General features: G+C 44.2%; 1 protein-coding gene across 8 annotated transcripts in view; it reads right to left on the reverse strand.

Moving 5' to 3' along the window:
• Positions 1-337: 337 nt before the first annotated feature.
• Positions 338-15,723, reverse strand: part of PAK1 (p21 (RAC1) activated kinase 1) — a 75,505-nt gene continuing 60,119 nt past the window's right edge. For 7 of the 8 annotated variants that reach the window (XM_010401004.4, XM_010401006.4, XM_019286737.2 and 4 more), the window contains 5 exons: positions 11,802-11,919; positions 11,251-11,350; positions 9,246-9,442; positions 7,568-7,705; positions 5,584-5,670 (listed from right to left, as the gene is read on the reverse strand). In XM_010401004.4, coding sequence (XP_010399306.1) covers positions 5,584-5,670; positions 7,568-7,705; positions 9,246-9,442; positions 11,251-11,350; positions 11,802-11,919 — 640 coding nt within the window. Of the gene's footprint in view, positions 5,671-7,567; positions 7,706-9,245; positions 9,443-11,250; positions 11,351-11,801; positions 11,920-15,723 lie in introns of all 8 variants that reach the window. The other variant, XM_019286735.2, reaches the window with a different exon arrangement.

Consider the following 15,723-nt stretch of genomic DNA (forward strand, 5'->3'; position numbering starts at 1 on the left):
CTGATTTCCTCCTCCACACTAGGAGCCTCAGACACCAAACTTTATATGTGGGGGGAAAAAAGCATCCAAGCTGCCTCCTCTTCTTCTTCAAGATGTGGTCTAGATCCTGCTTCCAGCCTGCTTTCCAGAGCATTAACTATGTCCAAACAAGTTAAAATAAGAGGTGAAAGTCACACTTGCTGCAACAGCTTTTAGTGTAGTCATTTTGCTCAATCAAATGAGATCTGATTAATCTAAAACAGGTCAGAGAAACACAACCCCTCTTTCAAGCACCCCCATTCATTTCTACTATCACTGCAAGGGTCTTTGAAACAGCAAGTCAAGCAGAACCAAATAATTAATCAAGGTCTTATTTAATTTTTATTTTTAAAATGGCTGAGCTGACCTGGCACATTAAACAAACTCAGCAGTACAGTACAGGAGAGTTATGCCAAGACAGCATGGAGAGAAATACATTATCCAGCAGATTTTAAAACTGCAACAGCCTCTGTATTTCCAGGTGGGACATGACACAATGACATCTACCAACAGCGGAGAGCTGCAGTCAGAAATCAGTAGGTGCAGAGCAAAAAGCCTTCTTTACAAACACAAGACTGAAGTTGGGCGGCTGCTGACACGATCCCAAAGCAGAGCTGATCTCAAAAAGACACGACACTGATGCTGCAAGGCAGGAGGGAACGAGCTGCTTGTCATCCACAGAAACCTGTGTTAAATTCATTTCTGCTGTTTCACACATTCAGGAAATCTGGCCTCTCTCTTCAGTTCCTTGGCACATCAAGGCCATCTCCTCCATTCTAGCTCCACTTTTCCTTTTCAGCTGAATTTTGTCATTTTTTGTGAACCTCCTGGATTAGCTCCAGCTCTTAGCACAGGCTGTGACTCAGAGCCATATTGCTGCTCCAGTCTCCACTTTCAGCACCTTTTCCCTTCTCAGGCTCCTTTCTGCTCTCCTCCTTCAGACACGCTGCTCCCTTGAGATGCAGGAGGCTGATGTGACAGTCCCTGAATTTCCTCAGCAACTGTGCAATTGAAGTTTTAACCTTTGCTTCATCCTACCCTTTGGACCAACTCTGTCTCTTTCCCACCGCTCTCTGTAGGCTCCATTTTGGCAGGAAGTTTCTATCCAGCTCCCATCCTTATTGCAGTTTTGTTGCTGTTGGCCATTCCCTGTCAAAGTCGGCAGCTGCTTCTTTAAGATCCCACCTTTGCCACCGTGAGTTGTCATCAGCAACAAACCATGAGATCCTACAGCATTCATTACACATATGCTTCATCCAGTTGGGCTTACAACCCCAAAATACATCTACAGGCTCTCTATTACAGCTGAAATAAGAAGCCATTAAAAAGTCTTACTGTTTTACGGGGGAAAGATGAACAGATAATCAGTTCACCTTTAACAGTTTTAACACTGAAGATGTTGTCATTCACCAGACAAATGGACTATGCAAGCTGTAAAATTAGGAATGGGCTTCAAACAAATATTATTCTTGGAAACTGGTCAGAACCAATTTTGCTGTCAGCCAAGAAGGGTGGGTTCTAAGAAAGCAAGCACCTGGTACAGACCATTGCAATCCTTTCTTGCACAGTACTCTGCTGCAAACGTGCCCTGCTTACACCGACCAGCAGCATTTTGAGAGAGATGGATTAGGATACTAACAGAGATCTCAGCTAAGAGCCAAACTTTTATACACCTCACAGTCCTGAGCAGGCAACATTCTCAGTACTTTTTCAAAACCAACCCCCTGAAAAGGGACATCAAGCTGGCAGCAAAACACAGCAACCCCAGCTGCTTTGCAAAACAGTGGCTTTTGTGTCGATGTGGTGTCTACCCACCAAACTTCTTCTCAAGCCTTAGCCAGATCTTTTAAGTCAAGTAAGTGTCTCCATGGAAACCTCCTTTCTCAAGGAGCCTCCTTTGCTGGAGAAATCCCTGCACCCCTTTTGTTTAAAAGGGGAAGGCAGTTTGGTAGGAGCATAATGCCTGCCTAGAGAAGTGCCTGTAGGAACTAATCAGTCAGATTTATGTTCTTTAAAAACACGTCCACTCAATGAAGACATTTCAGGGATGGCTAAAGGTGTGCTACTGCTGCTGCAGCCAGCCAGTTCTGCTGTGCCCTCCATCCCTGGCTCTTCACTCTCAGCCTCACAGAACCTCCTGAGCTAGAAGGGATCTGCAAAGATCATTGAGTCCAGCTCCTGGCCATGAACAGGACAACTCCAGGAATCACACCATGTGCCTGAGAGTGTTGTCCAAATAACCTGCCTTCTTCCCACATGGTCTCCTCTCACACACATACACCTCACACACAAACTCTTGGACCCAAGTCAAATTGTTTAGAAAACCTCTAAACCCTAAAAAACCCTAATAGCTAAAGTAATATAAATCAATGCCCATGCTTGAAACATAGGAGAAGTCTTATTGAAGCTACCATCAATTGATACTCAAATAAGACAATCTCTGTGTTTAAGAAAAGATTAGTTTTAGCCTCTTCCTCCACCAAGCCCTTTGTAAACTGTAGGATATGAAATTATTTCTGGTATAAGATTGCTTGAGATCCCTCAAAAAGGAAACCAATTTTCTGAAAAGACAGTCAAAACAATTGAATATTTAATGTTCTAATATGGAAGAGAGAACTTAATTATTAATTTGCCTGCTAATATTGAAGGGCTGTGATTAAAAATGGTTTCAACTCAGGCAAATCAGTTAATAAGAGAAAGTTAGGGGGGGAAAAAAGGCACCAAAGAAGCTGTTAAGTTGTAGTCACTTTCAAGTAACAGCAGGAACAAGATATTCTCAGAAAAATAAGCCCTAGAGGTTAAATTTTCAGTCAGAAAGTCACTGTTTAAGAGCCCTCTGTAGACAGGAAGGTGCTGTAGACAGGAAGGGCTCTTCAAAAGCTAACGGAGATGCTGGTGCCAGGCAACTCACACATAAAAGGACAGGGGAGGAAACGATGCATTTCAGAACAGCTAGAACGAAATAAGTCCATTCTCCTAAGATTAAGCTAATTACAATTTTTTTTAAAGATTTTCGGAGAACATAAAAACATGATGTGTCTGGCAACAAGAAACCAGGTCCAGGCACGCTGTAGCAATCGCTGCCTTTTCCCACCCACCCATCATGAGTGGGGACAAAACAGCCTGGGACAAGATGACACACAGGCATGGGCAGAGTCTTGCAGCTTTTCCCAGCAGAACGAAAGGCTTTTGGCAACACCCCTCTCCAGCAGCCAACAGAAACCAGGCAGGAGCGAGTCAATGTGGAAGTCGACGAGACAGAAGCACATTGTAAGAGGAGGGATAAACAGTCGCTGTTAATCCCTTTCCATTATGCAACAGAGGATCCAGAAGAGCAACTTAAACCACATAAAAATAACCTTTTCTATCTTATTTGGGGAAGTTTGGCAGAAATCTTGCTGCAGGAAAAAAACCTCCCATGCATGCTCGCAGATAGGGCACACCTGCATTAAGGTTCTCATCTCAATGAGATGCAGAGAAGGGAGTGGGGAAGGGAATTAAAGAGAAGTCAGAGACATTAAACACATTGTGGATCAAACTGAACCCTGTGCTGTCAGAAAAATAATCAATTTCCAAGTCTGCCAGTCAAATGAGATTTTAGATCAAGAAAGATCCAGCCACTAATTCTTTTCCTCCCACATATGCCATCCTGAGTCTTCCAGAGGGAATACAAAGTCTTTTTCAAAGGGAATTATTCAAGCATAGTGGCCTTCCATTCCACAATTTCCACCTACGCTCCAAGCAGATGAGCTCATTAATAGATCATATCCCTTTCCAGGTTGGCAGCTCTACTGTTTTGCCCAAGGAATTCATCCTTGGATACAAACTTTGTGAAAGGAAACTTAATAATACTGGGAGATTAAATATACACACACAAAGGGAGAGAGGCTGCAAATTTGGGCAACAGACTTCACCCCTCACTGTGTCAAACAGTGACCAACCTGGAGCACAAAGAATGGGAGAAGGCCCCTCAGAAGCAACAGAACTCACCAACTACCTCCACCCAGTAAAGCCGGTATAAGAGCTGTCATGGACTGTGGAGCCAATCGGAAAAATTTATTTCATTAAAGCCCAGGTGCAGGGAGGAAAGGGCTGAGCCAGCAGCAGGTCTCAGCAAGAAGGAATGAATTTCTGTCCAACACAAAGATGAGAGGTTACTCCAGAATAGGTTTAAACTCACCCCATGTGTGACCAAAGCAGTACAGAGAAAGCAGCTCCCGCAGTTACAATACACAATTTTTTATCGATTTTCTCTGTGTGTAAAGTTACTCCCTTGAGGGCCACTCACTATCCCAAAGGACTGCAGAAGAAGGGGTAAGAAACAAAGGTTATATTACTTCATTCAACACATTCAAGTACCTGGTCACCATAAGAGCAATGACAGACTTGTCTGGTGACAGTGAATTCTCCAGTTCTCCCCTAGCCCCAAGTTAAGAAACGCAGCAGCCACTTTATTAAAAATCAGTATACAGCTGAACATAAGCCCAGTGTTTACAACCAGTCCCTCTTCTAGTAGTTCCAGGTTTCCTGATGTTTTACAGACTATTGGCAACCCGAGGAATCAGTAGCATAAAGAAACTATAATTTCAAAAAATTCATGTCTCCACATCTGCAAGGAGAAAGCAGCATCCATTATCAGTTTGTTTTCCATTGAACTTGCTCTAAGAAACAAGAGTTTTCAACATATTTTGCAGGCAAATCTTATCTTTAGAATAGAAATTGCTTTGTTTGTTTATCACACAGGGTAGGGTCTCTAGAAAGCCTCACAGCGCTGATAAAATAACCCTAAAAGAGCTCTCTGTCGTTTTTTTCCCTGCGATTTATTTCCTAGAACAACAAAAAAACATATTTGAGATTTGTTTAACTAGTAGAGTTGCCACTAAAGGGGGAAGGGAAAGGAAGGGGGGAGTAAGGGGGCAGTTCACACAATTTGGCAAAAAGATCATCCATGAATTAAGTTCTCCAATGGCTGCAGGAAGCACACAGAGGCTTTGCCTACGCTTCCTCGAAGCATCCAGCAGTGCTGCAGGAGGGATGCACCTTCACCCCCTCGTTCCCCTCTCTGCTGACAGCTGTTCACATTGCTGCTGCCTGCTTCCTTCCCTCCTCGAGTCATCCAAAGCACAGAGCAGCCTCCGTGGTGTAATAGCAGCTTGGCAGAAGCAGGCAAAGTGCAGCCAGCAAAAGATTTAATTTATTAAGATAAACATGGTCTAAGGCTCCACATTATTTTTAAAAATAAACACCATAAGAAATACGAACACAAACTGGCTTCGCTACGTGGAGGTCAGGTTCAGACGCTCTCAGAAAGATCTCCTCACCCATACAAAATGTTCTTCCCCTCTCGTCCCCACCACAAGGATGGAAGGAGAGTTCACCATGTAAGATCAGCCCTGTCCCTGTTGTGTGCCCTTCCCTGTACAGTGAATGCCACCCTTCAGGGCAAGTCAAAGTTGTCAGAACACCCCTGCAAAGAAGGAGCAGAAGGGGAGAAGGGCAAGTAATTCAGTCTCTGAAATGAACATCTAAAAGTCTTGACATGATGACTGTGTTGACTTCACCACTTTAGTGGTTATTCTTGGCTGCCTCTTTAGCTGCAATAATCAGAGGAGTGAGACTGGATAGAGGCTTTGCAATTTTCAAGAACTGGTGCTAGGACAAAACAAAAGAAAAAATGGTTAGAATTTTTCAGAACATGCTCCAGAAGTGGCTATTCTAAACATTTTCACCTAAACCCATATGAAATCTAAGAACCTACTCTACTCTCTGTACACATGAAACCCGAGGATCTGTTACTACCACAAAATTCTGGGGATTGCCTGAAGTGATGAAGAGATTTGCACCCCACACATGCTAAATTACCCAACGTTTGTGCATGTTCAAGATCAAGCAAAACTCAGCGAATTCCCCTGAGGAATTAAAAAGTTGCAATATCTATACTGAAATCCAGTGTGATGGAAGGTGTACTAAAATCAACCTGTGTGACTCAGACACAAGGCACAGGGCTCTATGCAGGAGTCACCTCTCATTTCCCTGTTCCCCATTGTCACAGGTCTGGAGAAAGCATTGCCTTAGCCTTCTACCAGATATCAGAAATTTGCAAAGCAGCTGAAATTGAGAAGAGCAGCACAGAGCTTGCAACACAGCACCATTCAGTCTGCTACATTGGTGCTCTTCTTGAATTAAAACAGTATCAAAACAGCTCTCAGAGAGTGAAGGGCAAGTCCACAAGCTGTTCTGAAAACAAAAAGCAATGATAATCCACAAGACTTCTGAGCATCAGAAGGGATCAATCACCCAAGGCAACACGCTTCAGAGATGGAAAAAAATAAGAAGTAAAAATTCAGAGGCCACAAGGTAGTTAAGAGCAGGCTGAAGCGTTACAGTCAGAATGTTCTCCTGCTCCAAGGAACAGGACATAACTTCTTTCTGATATTTTAGGACTGAAAAGTCCAGAAGAAAAAGTGATCTTTCAATTACTGCCATTCTGTCAGCCATTTATGCTTCATTATAGTCTCAGAAGGCAGCAGCATGTCCAAGTCTGAGCACACTACACAAATTAGTGGAGAGAGAGGAAAACAAAAAATGGAAACTGTCTGATACTTAACGTCTGAGTGTTCCTGATCACAGATATTTATTTTACAAAGACTTACATATTCCACCCTCATGGCAAATTTGACAGAAAGAACACACAAACCACTCCTCTCATCCATGCTGGTAAAAATCCTGGCACCTTGGTCCTCAACTTTCACCATGAGTTCAGACTAAGTCATCAGTTTTTCAATGAAATATCTGATTATAGGGTGGTAAGGCACTGGCACAAGTTGCCAAGAGAAGCTGTGGCTGCCCTATCCCTGGAATTTTTCGAGTCCAGGTTGGATGGGTCTTTGAGCAGCCTGGTCTAGTGGAAGGTGTCCCTGCTCATGGCAAGGGAAGCAGAACCAGAGGATCCTTAAGGCCTCTTCCAACCCAAGCCATTCTATAATTAAGGTATCTCACAGGCTTTGTTCCATCATCTCTGTAAGGAGTAGTATCAGGCAAAATGTGGTAACACTGAACGGCTCCAGTTAATAGAAGCCACGCACATTTCAAAGAGCTTTGTGATCCTTCCTCCAGAAAGGAGACAGCCAGAATATCTGATAGCTAGAAGCCTTCCTGCTGTCCAAACTGGAACAAGCATGACAAGGCTGTGATAACACATACAGATGTCATGGCCAGACACGTGAAGAAACCACAGGAATCGGGGGTCTCAGCATTTGGCAGGCCTGGGACATATCTCTTATTTGAGGGTGGGCACAGAACACACTGCACAGCTGCTGCCAGTAGCCAGTACAGCATGGAAAGGGAGCAGTCTGTTATCACTTTATTATGGATTTATGTTTGGGGGCTGTGGTTTTCAGTTGCTTTTTTCCCCTCAGAGGTTACCTTAGCTGTGCTTGTGCCTTCAGCTGATGCAGTATTCAAGACCTCAAACAAGACCTCGCCCTAAGCCTGGCCTCACTCAGGATTGTATGATTACATTGTTCCAGTCTTGTTCCCCATCACCTACCTGTAGCAGCTCTTTTGCAGAACCTCTCTTTTCCACGTCCATTTCAAGACAGCGATTTAAGAAGTCTCGGAATATGGGTGAAAGCTTTTCTGGATTCTGCAGTTCTGGAGTCCCGTTAGTAGCAATGAGATACAGGGCCTAAGACAAAAACAAGCACCCAGGAAACAGAAGGTTATGAAGATTAGATTCTATCTCTGGATTAGAGACACCCATTTCTCCTCTCCCTCCCCACAGTTCAATGGGGAGGAAAAAACTCCACCTCATCAGGGTCACTAATCAATGCCTACATTTCAGCAAACAGAATAGCTGCCAGCCCTATTTTTTGTGGATGAGATCCAATCCTTTATTGTTTTACCCTTGTAATCTGGGTTTGGAACCTGCAGCCCTCTCAAGGGATTACAAGGACAAAAACAACATTCCAGACCCTGTTTACACAGGGAAGTTAACTGGCATGACTCTACCATTACTCCTGTAATGACTATATCCTCATGGGAAGGTAACCCTGACTAAATAGATTTTTCTTTCTGTTGGTACTCTGCCTGAGTGCACAAGGCCTAAAACATCAACATGATAAAGATGCAGTTGGCTCTTTACAAAAGATGTCCAGCAGACCCTTAGGCATCTTTTAACACCCTGCAGAAAAAAAGCAGTTTTGCTACTGCTTGGGGATGAAGCATTCACACACACCCTCTGAGAATCAAGAGACTCAAAATTCATCCAGTTCAGGATTTCATGTGAGAAACTTCCTGGATGAATTTTCAAAAGAAACAGAAATCTGTCAGAGACTCGTTAATATACAGGCCTTTTGAACACATCACTCAACACATCCCATGGGAGCAGTCTAATAGACTGGTAATTGGCATAAATTGTGTTAAATGAGGCCAAAGTATTGTTACTCTAACTCAACACCGTTTTATTCCTTATAGTCTTCTTGGCTGCTGCATTTCTCTCCCAAAACCAGTTCCATTGCAAGAGATGGAAAAAGAATTTGAACAGAATTTTTCTAGATCCCTCCAACCCATGTAACTGGGGGAAAAGCCATAAACCTAGCTTGTATTAAGAGAAGTGATGTCCCTACATGCTGACAGCATATCTCCTTTTGTTAATAATTAAACAAAGCGAAGACATCAGGAGGCTTAAGCCCTGTCTAAAGGCTTATTACGCTTCTCATTTTACTTGGAGCGTGCAAGGAGGAACAATTTGCCAGTAGGAAGAAGGTCCTACTAGAATAGAATCGAATTGAATCACAGAAACATAGAATGCTTTGGGTTGAAAGGGACCTTAAAGATCACAGAATTCCAATACCCCTGCCATGGACAGGGAACCTTCCACTACACCATGCTCAGAGGAGAATTCTCTCATTCACAGGGTAGAAGGTTTGAAGACATGACTGCTTTGTTGCAGTAGGTAGAACTTCTGCCTCTGTTAGCATCCCAGAAAGTGGGAAATGACGAGTATGCATGATCTAACTCATAAAGAACCCACACCTCTGCTACCCAGAGCAAACTATGGGTTTTAACTAAGACTATCTCAGTCTTCTCACTAGGACATCTAAGGAGACCACAGATTCATTTGAATTAGATGGGGCTGGAGGTGGTGAAACCACACCGGAGGATTCAAATGAGCTCGGTTTCATCAGCAGCTTAGTGAAGAGCTGAGGAGAAAAGCACTCGCTTACTCTCAGAGGGTTCTCATTGAGGTAGGGGGGCTCTCCTTCGATCATCTCAATGGCCATGATCCCCAAAGACCAGATATCCACTTTGGGCCCGTAAGCCTTCCGCGTCACCACTTCAGGTGCCATCCAGTACGGGGTGCCCACCATGGTGCTGCGTTTGCTCTGCTCAGGAGTGATCTGGGCACAGAAGCCGAAGTCAGCTGGAAAATTAAAATAGGGTGGAGGGGAAAGACAGAGACGAAGGAATCAGCAAGTTTCTCCAAAAACAACCCTTACTGACACCAGAGCTACAGTACACTTTACCCTGCTGCGCTGTCTGGTGTGCTGCTGCTGCAACTGTGACAGGAGGAGAGGTTTTGTGGCTAATACAGAGGATGGTGTTTAGAGCCAAGTTTCTAAACCTGACTCTCTGAGGCCATGAGGATTCTAGAGCTGCTTTCACTTGTCTGTGTGAAAGATGGGGATCAGGAAATAACCACATACAGGAGTTGGGACATTCAGCTGTGTTTCAGCATTACACAGCTGTAACACACTCTGTAATACATCATCTAAAGACCATTCCTGGATATGCGAAAACAGGACTTAATGCACAGTCTGATCTAGATACACTGCCCAGACCACACGCTGTACTGTACTGTCTGGTGATATTTTCAGTCCAAGAGGTATTACTTCCCCTGTAGACATATCATTTCTCAAACAGCATCTATTTTATGGAGCAAAGAGTGTTCAGAATAAATGTAAAGTACCTAAATTTATACTGATTACTTTCTTTGAACAGAGAGAAAGATGGAGGGCCTTCACACAAAGATTGCTGCGCCCTATGTCTTATTTGTATTTGGCTTACCAAAAGAAAACTAAATCTGTTCTTGCAAGCACAGCAGAATCAACACAGCAAGATGCACTGCCCATCCTGACCCCCTGTGGCATTGCACATCTAATTTTAGGCAGAATGATGAAAATTAAACTGATTCCTAGCTGAGTTTTCATCAAGGGTAAATACCAGGAAAGGACATATGGTTCATAAACAGGGCAAATTTCCAGCAGAGGCAATAAGCAGCTCAGATCCAGAAGGTTACTGCATCATATCCACAGGGATTTCTCTAACTTTAAACTACAGCCCGGCACCAGCACACCGTGCTCAAAGAAGTTATTCCATAAGAACAGAGCACTTTGGCCCCCATCAGTTATTCATTGCTAACACTCCTGAGATCTGGCTCCACCAAAGTGCAGCTTTAGTTTAAAAAGCAATTATGGGCAAAAAAACCCACCTTCTTACTCAGCATATCTGCACCCTGTGAATTTTAAGTTATATCTGCTGTCACTGCCGACAAAAATAGATTTATTTATGCCTACTGGGTGCCAGCCAACAGAACTGAGAGGAAGAAAAAGGGAGCACCATTCTGTTAAAGCTATAGGTGGAAGATAATAATTCAGTGGTTTCCAGGCTTATCTCTGCATGGACAATGACAAGCACAACAGCTACCTTAGCACCCAAGGGGCAGAACAGTCTCAAGGTTTTCATTACTGGTGATACCACAAGGAGGAAACAACATTTAGACTCCAGTCTGGGTTGGCATTGTAAGATTAAATGATTTCTAGTTACACAGTTTTCAATTCTCCCTCCACTTCTCCTGCCCTTGAGTACCTGCAGCATTTTCCAGACTGAAGAGATTGTTCATAAATGAAGACTTATAGCCTTACACCTTCCAACCCAGCTTTCTAGACTGGAGTAGCATTAAAATACTGTTATTTTAGTTCACATAAACAGATGGCCCAAAGCTAGATGAACCCCAAGCCTCACTTCAAGTCTGGTATCCCTTCACAAGGATTTGTGTTTGCCAGTCTTCATTAAAACAAATGCCACAGAAATATCTATAGCAGCATTTCTACAGCCTGTTCATCATGACAGCATCAAGTACCTCAAACACCCATCTCCCTAAAATGCCTGGCCCAGAGCAGATAACTGGCATGGGTTGATAAGTCATCAGCAGTAAATTTCCCTGCATACTTAGTTTGACAGAGCCATCCATTCCCAGCAGGATGTTGTCACTCTTGATGTCTCTGTGAATAACCTGGTTTGAATGGAGGAATTCCAGGGCTTGGAGACACTGAAAAATAATTGAGAAATTCTTACTGTGCATGAAATGATTCACCAGTCACAATTAGCCAGCTAAAGGACTCAAACAGACTGTGCATTTTTGGTAGTAATGGCGCAGGGTCTCAGGGCTTTTCATATACTCAGTATGTGCAGGGCTACAGAGATGTCACACTGGGATCAGCAGATCCCGGGAGGACAAGTTAGTCCCAAATGACTTGCACAACAGACAAAGTCAATAGGATCCCAACCCCATTTCCCACTCTAGTTCCTCCCTCTGGGGTGAAACATGAGGTTTGCATTAGAATTGATTGCTGCATCCTCATAGGTGAAATCCATTCTCTAAAAGAATGACTGTCACATTACAGAAGCTGGAGACATTCCCATGGAGTCAGTGACAGATGGTGGAAAGTCCATGTCCCATTCCCAACCAGAGCTCCCTCTGACTGTGAGTGCTGCTTTACCTCCCGGCACACGGCGGCGATTTGTCCCTCGTCCATGCAGGTCTCTGTCACAACATCGGTGAGGGAGCCTCCTGCCAAGTACTCCATCACCACCCAGAGCTCTTCTCCTACAAGGTAACTGAAGGGCCCAGACCAGATTTTAAAAACAGAATGCACAGGGTTTTAAAGTTGTCTTAGAAGTGCTCTAAAAACAAGAGCTGCGTTTAACAGTATTAGGGAACCACAAAATTCTGGTACTTTCTGTACATGGGAAGATCTGATCACAACCTGAATGACCAAAGAGAAGGGTGAGTGCAGAAAGTTGAGGAGAGGTGTAGTGGGAGAGCTGGCTAGAAGTTTCCTGTCCATAAAGGCAAGGCTGAATTTTTCTGCCATGGAAAGGATGCAGACTAAGATGGAGACCTGACCTTACAACTGCTCCTGCTGCTGGGAGAGAAGGAAAGAAGCAAAGATGGGGTCCGAGCATGCAACCCAGACATTTGGCACACAGCAATGGCTTCTGAGGGCTCTTGCACTGGAAGAGGTGGCTGGGGGCTGTTTCACTACTCCTGGCATCCTGCTGTCCTTAGCAACTGCTTGCTTTGCCTCGGCCCAGGGACAATTCTGGGTGACACAAAAGATGGCTACCCACAATCAATCATGAATGAGCACTTCTTTTTTAAGCACCATGCATTTGAAAAATCACCTCAATCTTTTCCACATCATCCAACTAATCTGTGATTTTGTCTGAAAATTTCAGAACCATTCATAAGGTCAAAGTAGTACACCTTACTGGATGAAACAACAATTTAAAGATTTAAAATAGAAAAGGAAATGCCAAAAAGGCAGGTCTTTTCTAAAGAAGGCCCATAGGAAGATGGGGAGGAGACAGCTGAGATGAGAGTGGCTTTTCTCAGTCATTTGGGATATTCCTCTCTGCTGGGTGTGTGTGTGTACCCATGTCTAAAAGTAGAAGATGGGAGATGAAGACTTCAGCATTAACGCATTAAGAACAAACAAACAAAAGAACCCAAAAAAAAAAAAAGCCCAAACCACTAACCATTTCTGCCCCTTTTTGGGCCCATCAACACAAACTACCAGGACAGATACATCAGGATGACACACTCCTGAAGGAAGGAATCATCACTTTGAAAACCCACCTTTTCAGCCAGTCCTCTCATTTTTCAAGTGAGTAGACAGATGAGTCAAAAGTGAGAGGGCAGAGAATCTAATTAAAAGCATCATCTGGCACTAGAGTTCATCAAGGATACGTTTGCTTTGCTCTAAAACACTGATCCTACTGAGGAATGAATTTGCCAGGAGCCAAATGCAAATGCAGGATAGGTATTAGGGAACAATTAGGTAGAAAGCAACAGTAAAGGAGAAAGAACCTATTAAGCTTGGCATGGAAAGTAGACAGAGATGAGTGAGACATCACAGCAGTGAGCAAGGCGTGGCATTTACCCCCAAAGGACACACTGACAACACCAAGCTGATGAAAAAAATCCCCCTAAATAGTAATAGTGGTCTGATCTACACCTGGATGACAGTAGTGTTATAGTTATGGACAGCCTTTAATTCCAGGGACAAAGTGGGTATCCTGATTTGCTGATGCTGAAGACTGTGTAGGGAGGTGCAATCTGGAGATTCTTACAGGATGCAAAGCCCAAGGGCATAGGGCTGTGCTCCCGCAGCACAGAGGTCTCAAATTCCACTATGGAACAGAAGCTGATGCACTGGCTTTTTTTTTTTCCCAGCATTACAGACCCCAGCAAAAGCACTCAGCCCCTCTGAGTAAGAAAAGAGCAGGAGGACTGCTTTCAGAAGCACTCCTGCTAATTTCTGTGGGTCATTTACCTTCTGTTGGGCTCTGAAAGCCCAACTGCATCCACACTCTTCCTTCCTGCCCTATGCTATAGCTACTTCTTCACTTCTGCCAAACCAGGCTTTCTGCAGATTTTATCAGCACCCTCTCAGCAAATCACCCACCATGGACATCACAAGGTTTCCCTTCATTGCCAGTAGCACTCTCTGCAGCCCAAATCCCGCTTCACTGTAAGAATGGGGGCAGAATGGGCTCTTTGCATGACAATCTCAAGTTCCACATGCTGGGAGCAAGCTGGTGTATCTCTGCAGCCAAAACAGATGGAGCAAGCCAAGAACCATGCTGTGAACCAAAGCTGAGCCATGAGCAGCCACAGACATGTGCCAAGACCCTGGCAACTCCATAATTGATAGATTTGACATAACACAGAGGGAGGTGGAATTAACAGTGGCTCCCTGCCAGCTGCCACCAAAGGAATGTCATCTCAGGGTGGTACTGTCTCAGGGATCTTTCCACTCGCTTGCCAGTCTTAGTCACTGAGCTGCCCACTGAAGGCATGACTCAAACCCACTCTCTCAGCAGTTCTAGAGACACCATCAGGAAGTCCATACACCTACGTGCTGCTCTGATGCAACATCAGGCGCAGCATGGTGTCACACCTTGTCACCCACTGTCACCTTCCAAAACAAGCTGGCAGTAAAAAAAGCCTGATGAAAATCTTTGAGGAAGAAAAGGATGGTCTACAGCTTTCTCTTCATCCATCTGCAAGAGCAGCTAATGTCTGATCCTGTAAGGTGCTCCTCAGCTTCCACTTAGATACCTTAGGAAGTTGTCCACCAAGTCCTGTCTATCACAAATACACATATTTTATTGATAAATTTGATGAAATTTGGAGTTGCCCAGAAGTGCAAGTTCATTCATTACAGAATTTTGCACCAGTAACTTGCCTCCAACATGCAAACATGAATATAGCCTGGAAAGAAACCAGTGTGTTCTTGTAGCATGACTGTCTTACACTTTCAGCTTTATTCATTGACCACCCATCCCTACTGCAGTTTGGGGTTGGGGTAACAGAGGCTACCACTTACTTGTGGGGTTTATTAAGTTAAGGAGTTCTTCAGAATGAAACTAAAGGGCAGGAGTTTGCTTTGCCTAGCACTGGGCATCTGACGCCTGTGTTTAGATGGCTGAGTTTAGAAGCAGGGCTCTGAGGGCCTCTTTCATGCAGCAGAAAGGAACTGGCACCTCCAGCAGGTAATTCAGCACAAGTGGCTGTTTGTCTGTACAGAAGACTGGTGTCACTGTCTTCAGAGCCAGATGCTTCTAAATCCAGCTCCCAAGTACAGCTGAATTAGGCATGTCACTATCTTAAATATCACAGCACACCTTTGTGCAACGCTGGCCACTTAGACTGCAGCAGAAAAGATGCTTAACCACAAGCATGTAGGCTGTGCAGCTATGAGGGGACAAAGAACAGGAAACCCTTGCATAAGGGCAGGAGCTGAGGCAAAGAGAAGAGAGAGAGCTGGTTCATGCCAATGGCTATCTAGATTGCAGCTCCCATTAGGGACTCAGAAGGGGAGACACTGTAACAGAACCACAAAGCAGAAACCAGTGATCAGCACATCCTTCCTCCACCTCCTTCAGCAGGAGGCAGAAGCCAGCAAGTGGCATCCAAATATCAGCTTAATTCAGCACTTGGGAAGCACAGGCACATTAGGCTGGGCAGGAGGAACACAGCTCCCCAGCAACAGGATCTTGCAGTTACAGAGCTGAAGTGGCACAATAGGCACAAGAACCCCCATGTTCATCCCAGTTGCTGTTCTGTCCATGTGTAGCACTCAAACAAAAGCTAATCCCTCTGAAAAAGATTAGTGAAAGTGGAGGACAAAAGCAGCAGCTTTTGTTGCTGAAAGTTTGAATAAGACAGCAGGATGTGGAGCTATCCTGCAGCTGGGATGCACGGGCTAGATGAGGTAAGTGCATGTACACAGTGATGCTCTCTAATGGGAAGAGCCTATCTCTCAAATAGTTTTGTCAAAACAAAGCCTCTAATCAGCCAGGAGAAAATAACAGTTCCAGGCCAGATGGAGTTCTTAAGCACTTGTTTCATTTTAC

This window comes from Corvus cornix, chromosome 1 (genome assembly GCF_000738735.6).
Source record: "Corvus cornix cornix isolate S_Up_H32 chromosome 1, ASM73873v5, whole genome shotgun sequence".
Lineage (NCBI taxonomy): Eukaryota > Metazoa > Chordata > Aves > Passeriformes > Corvidae > Corvus > Corvus cornix.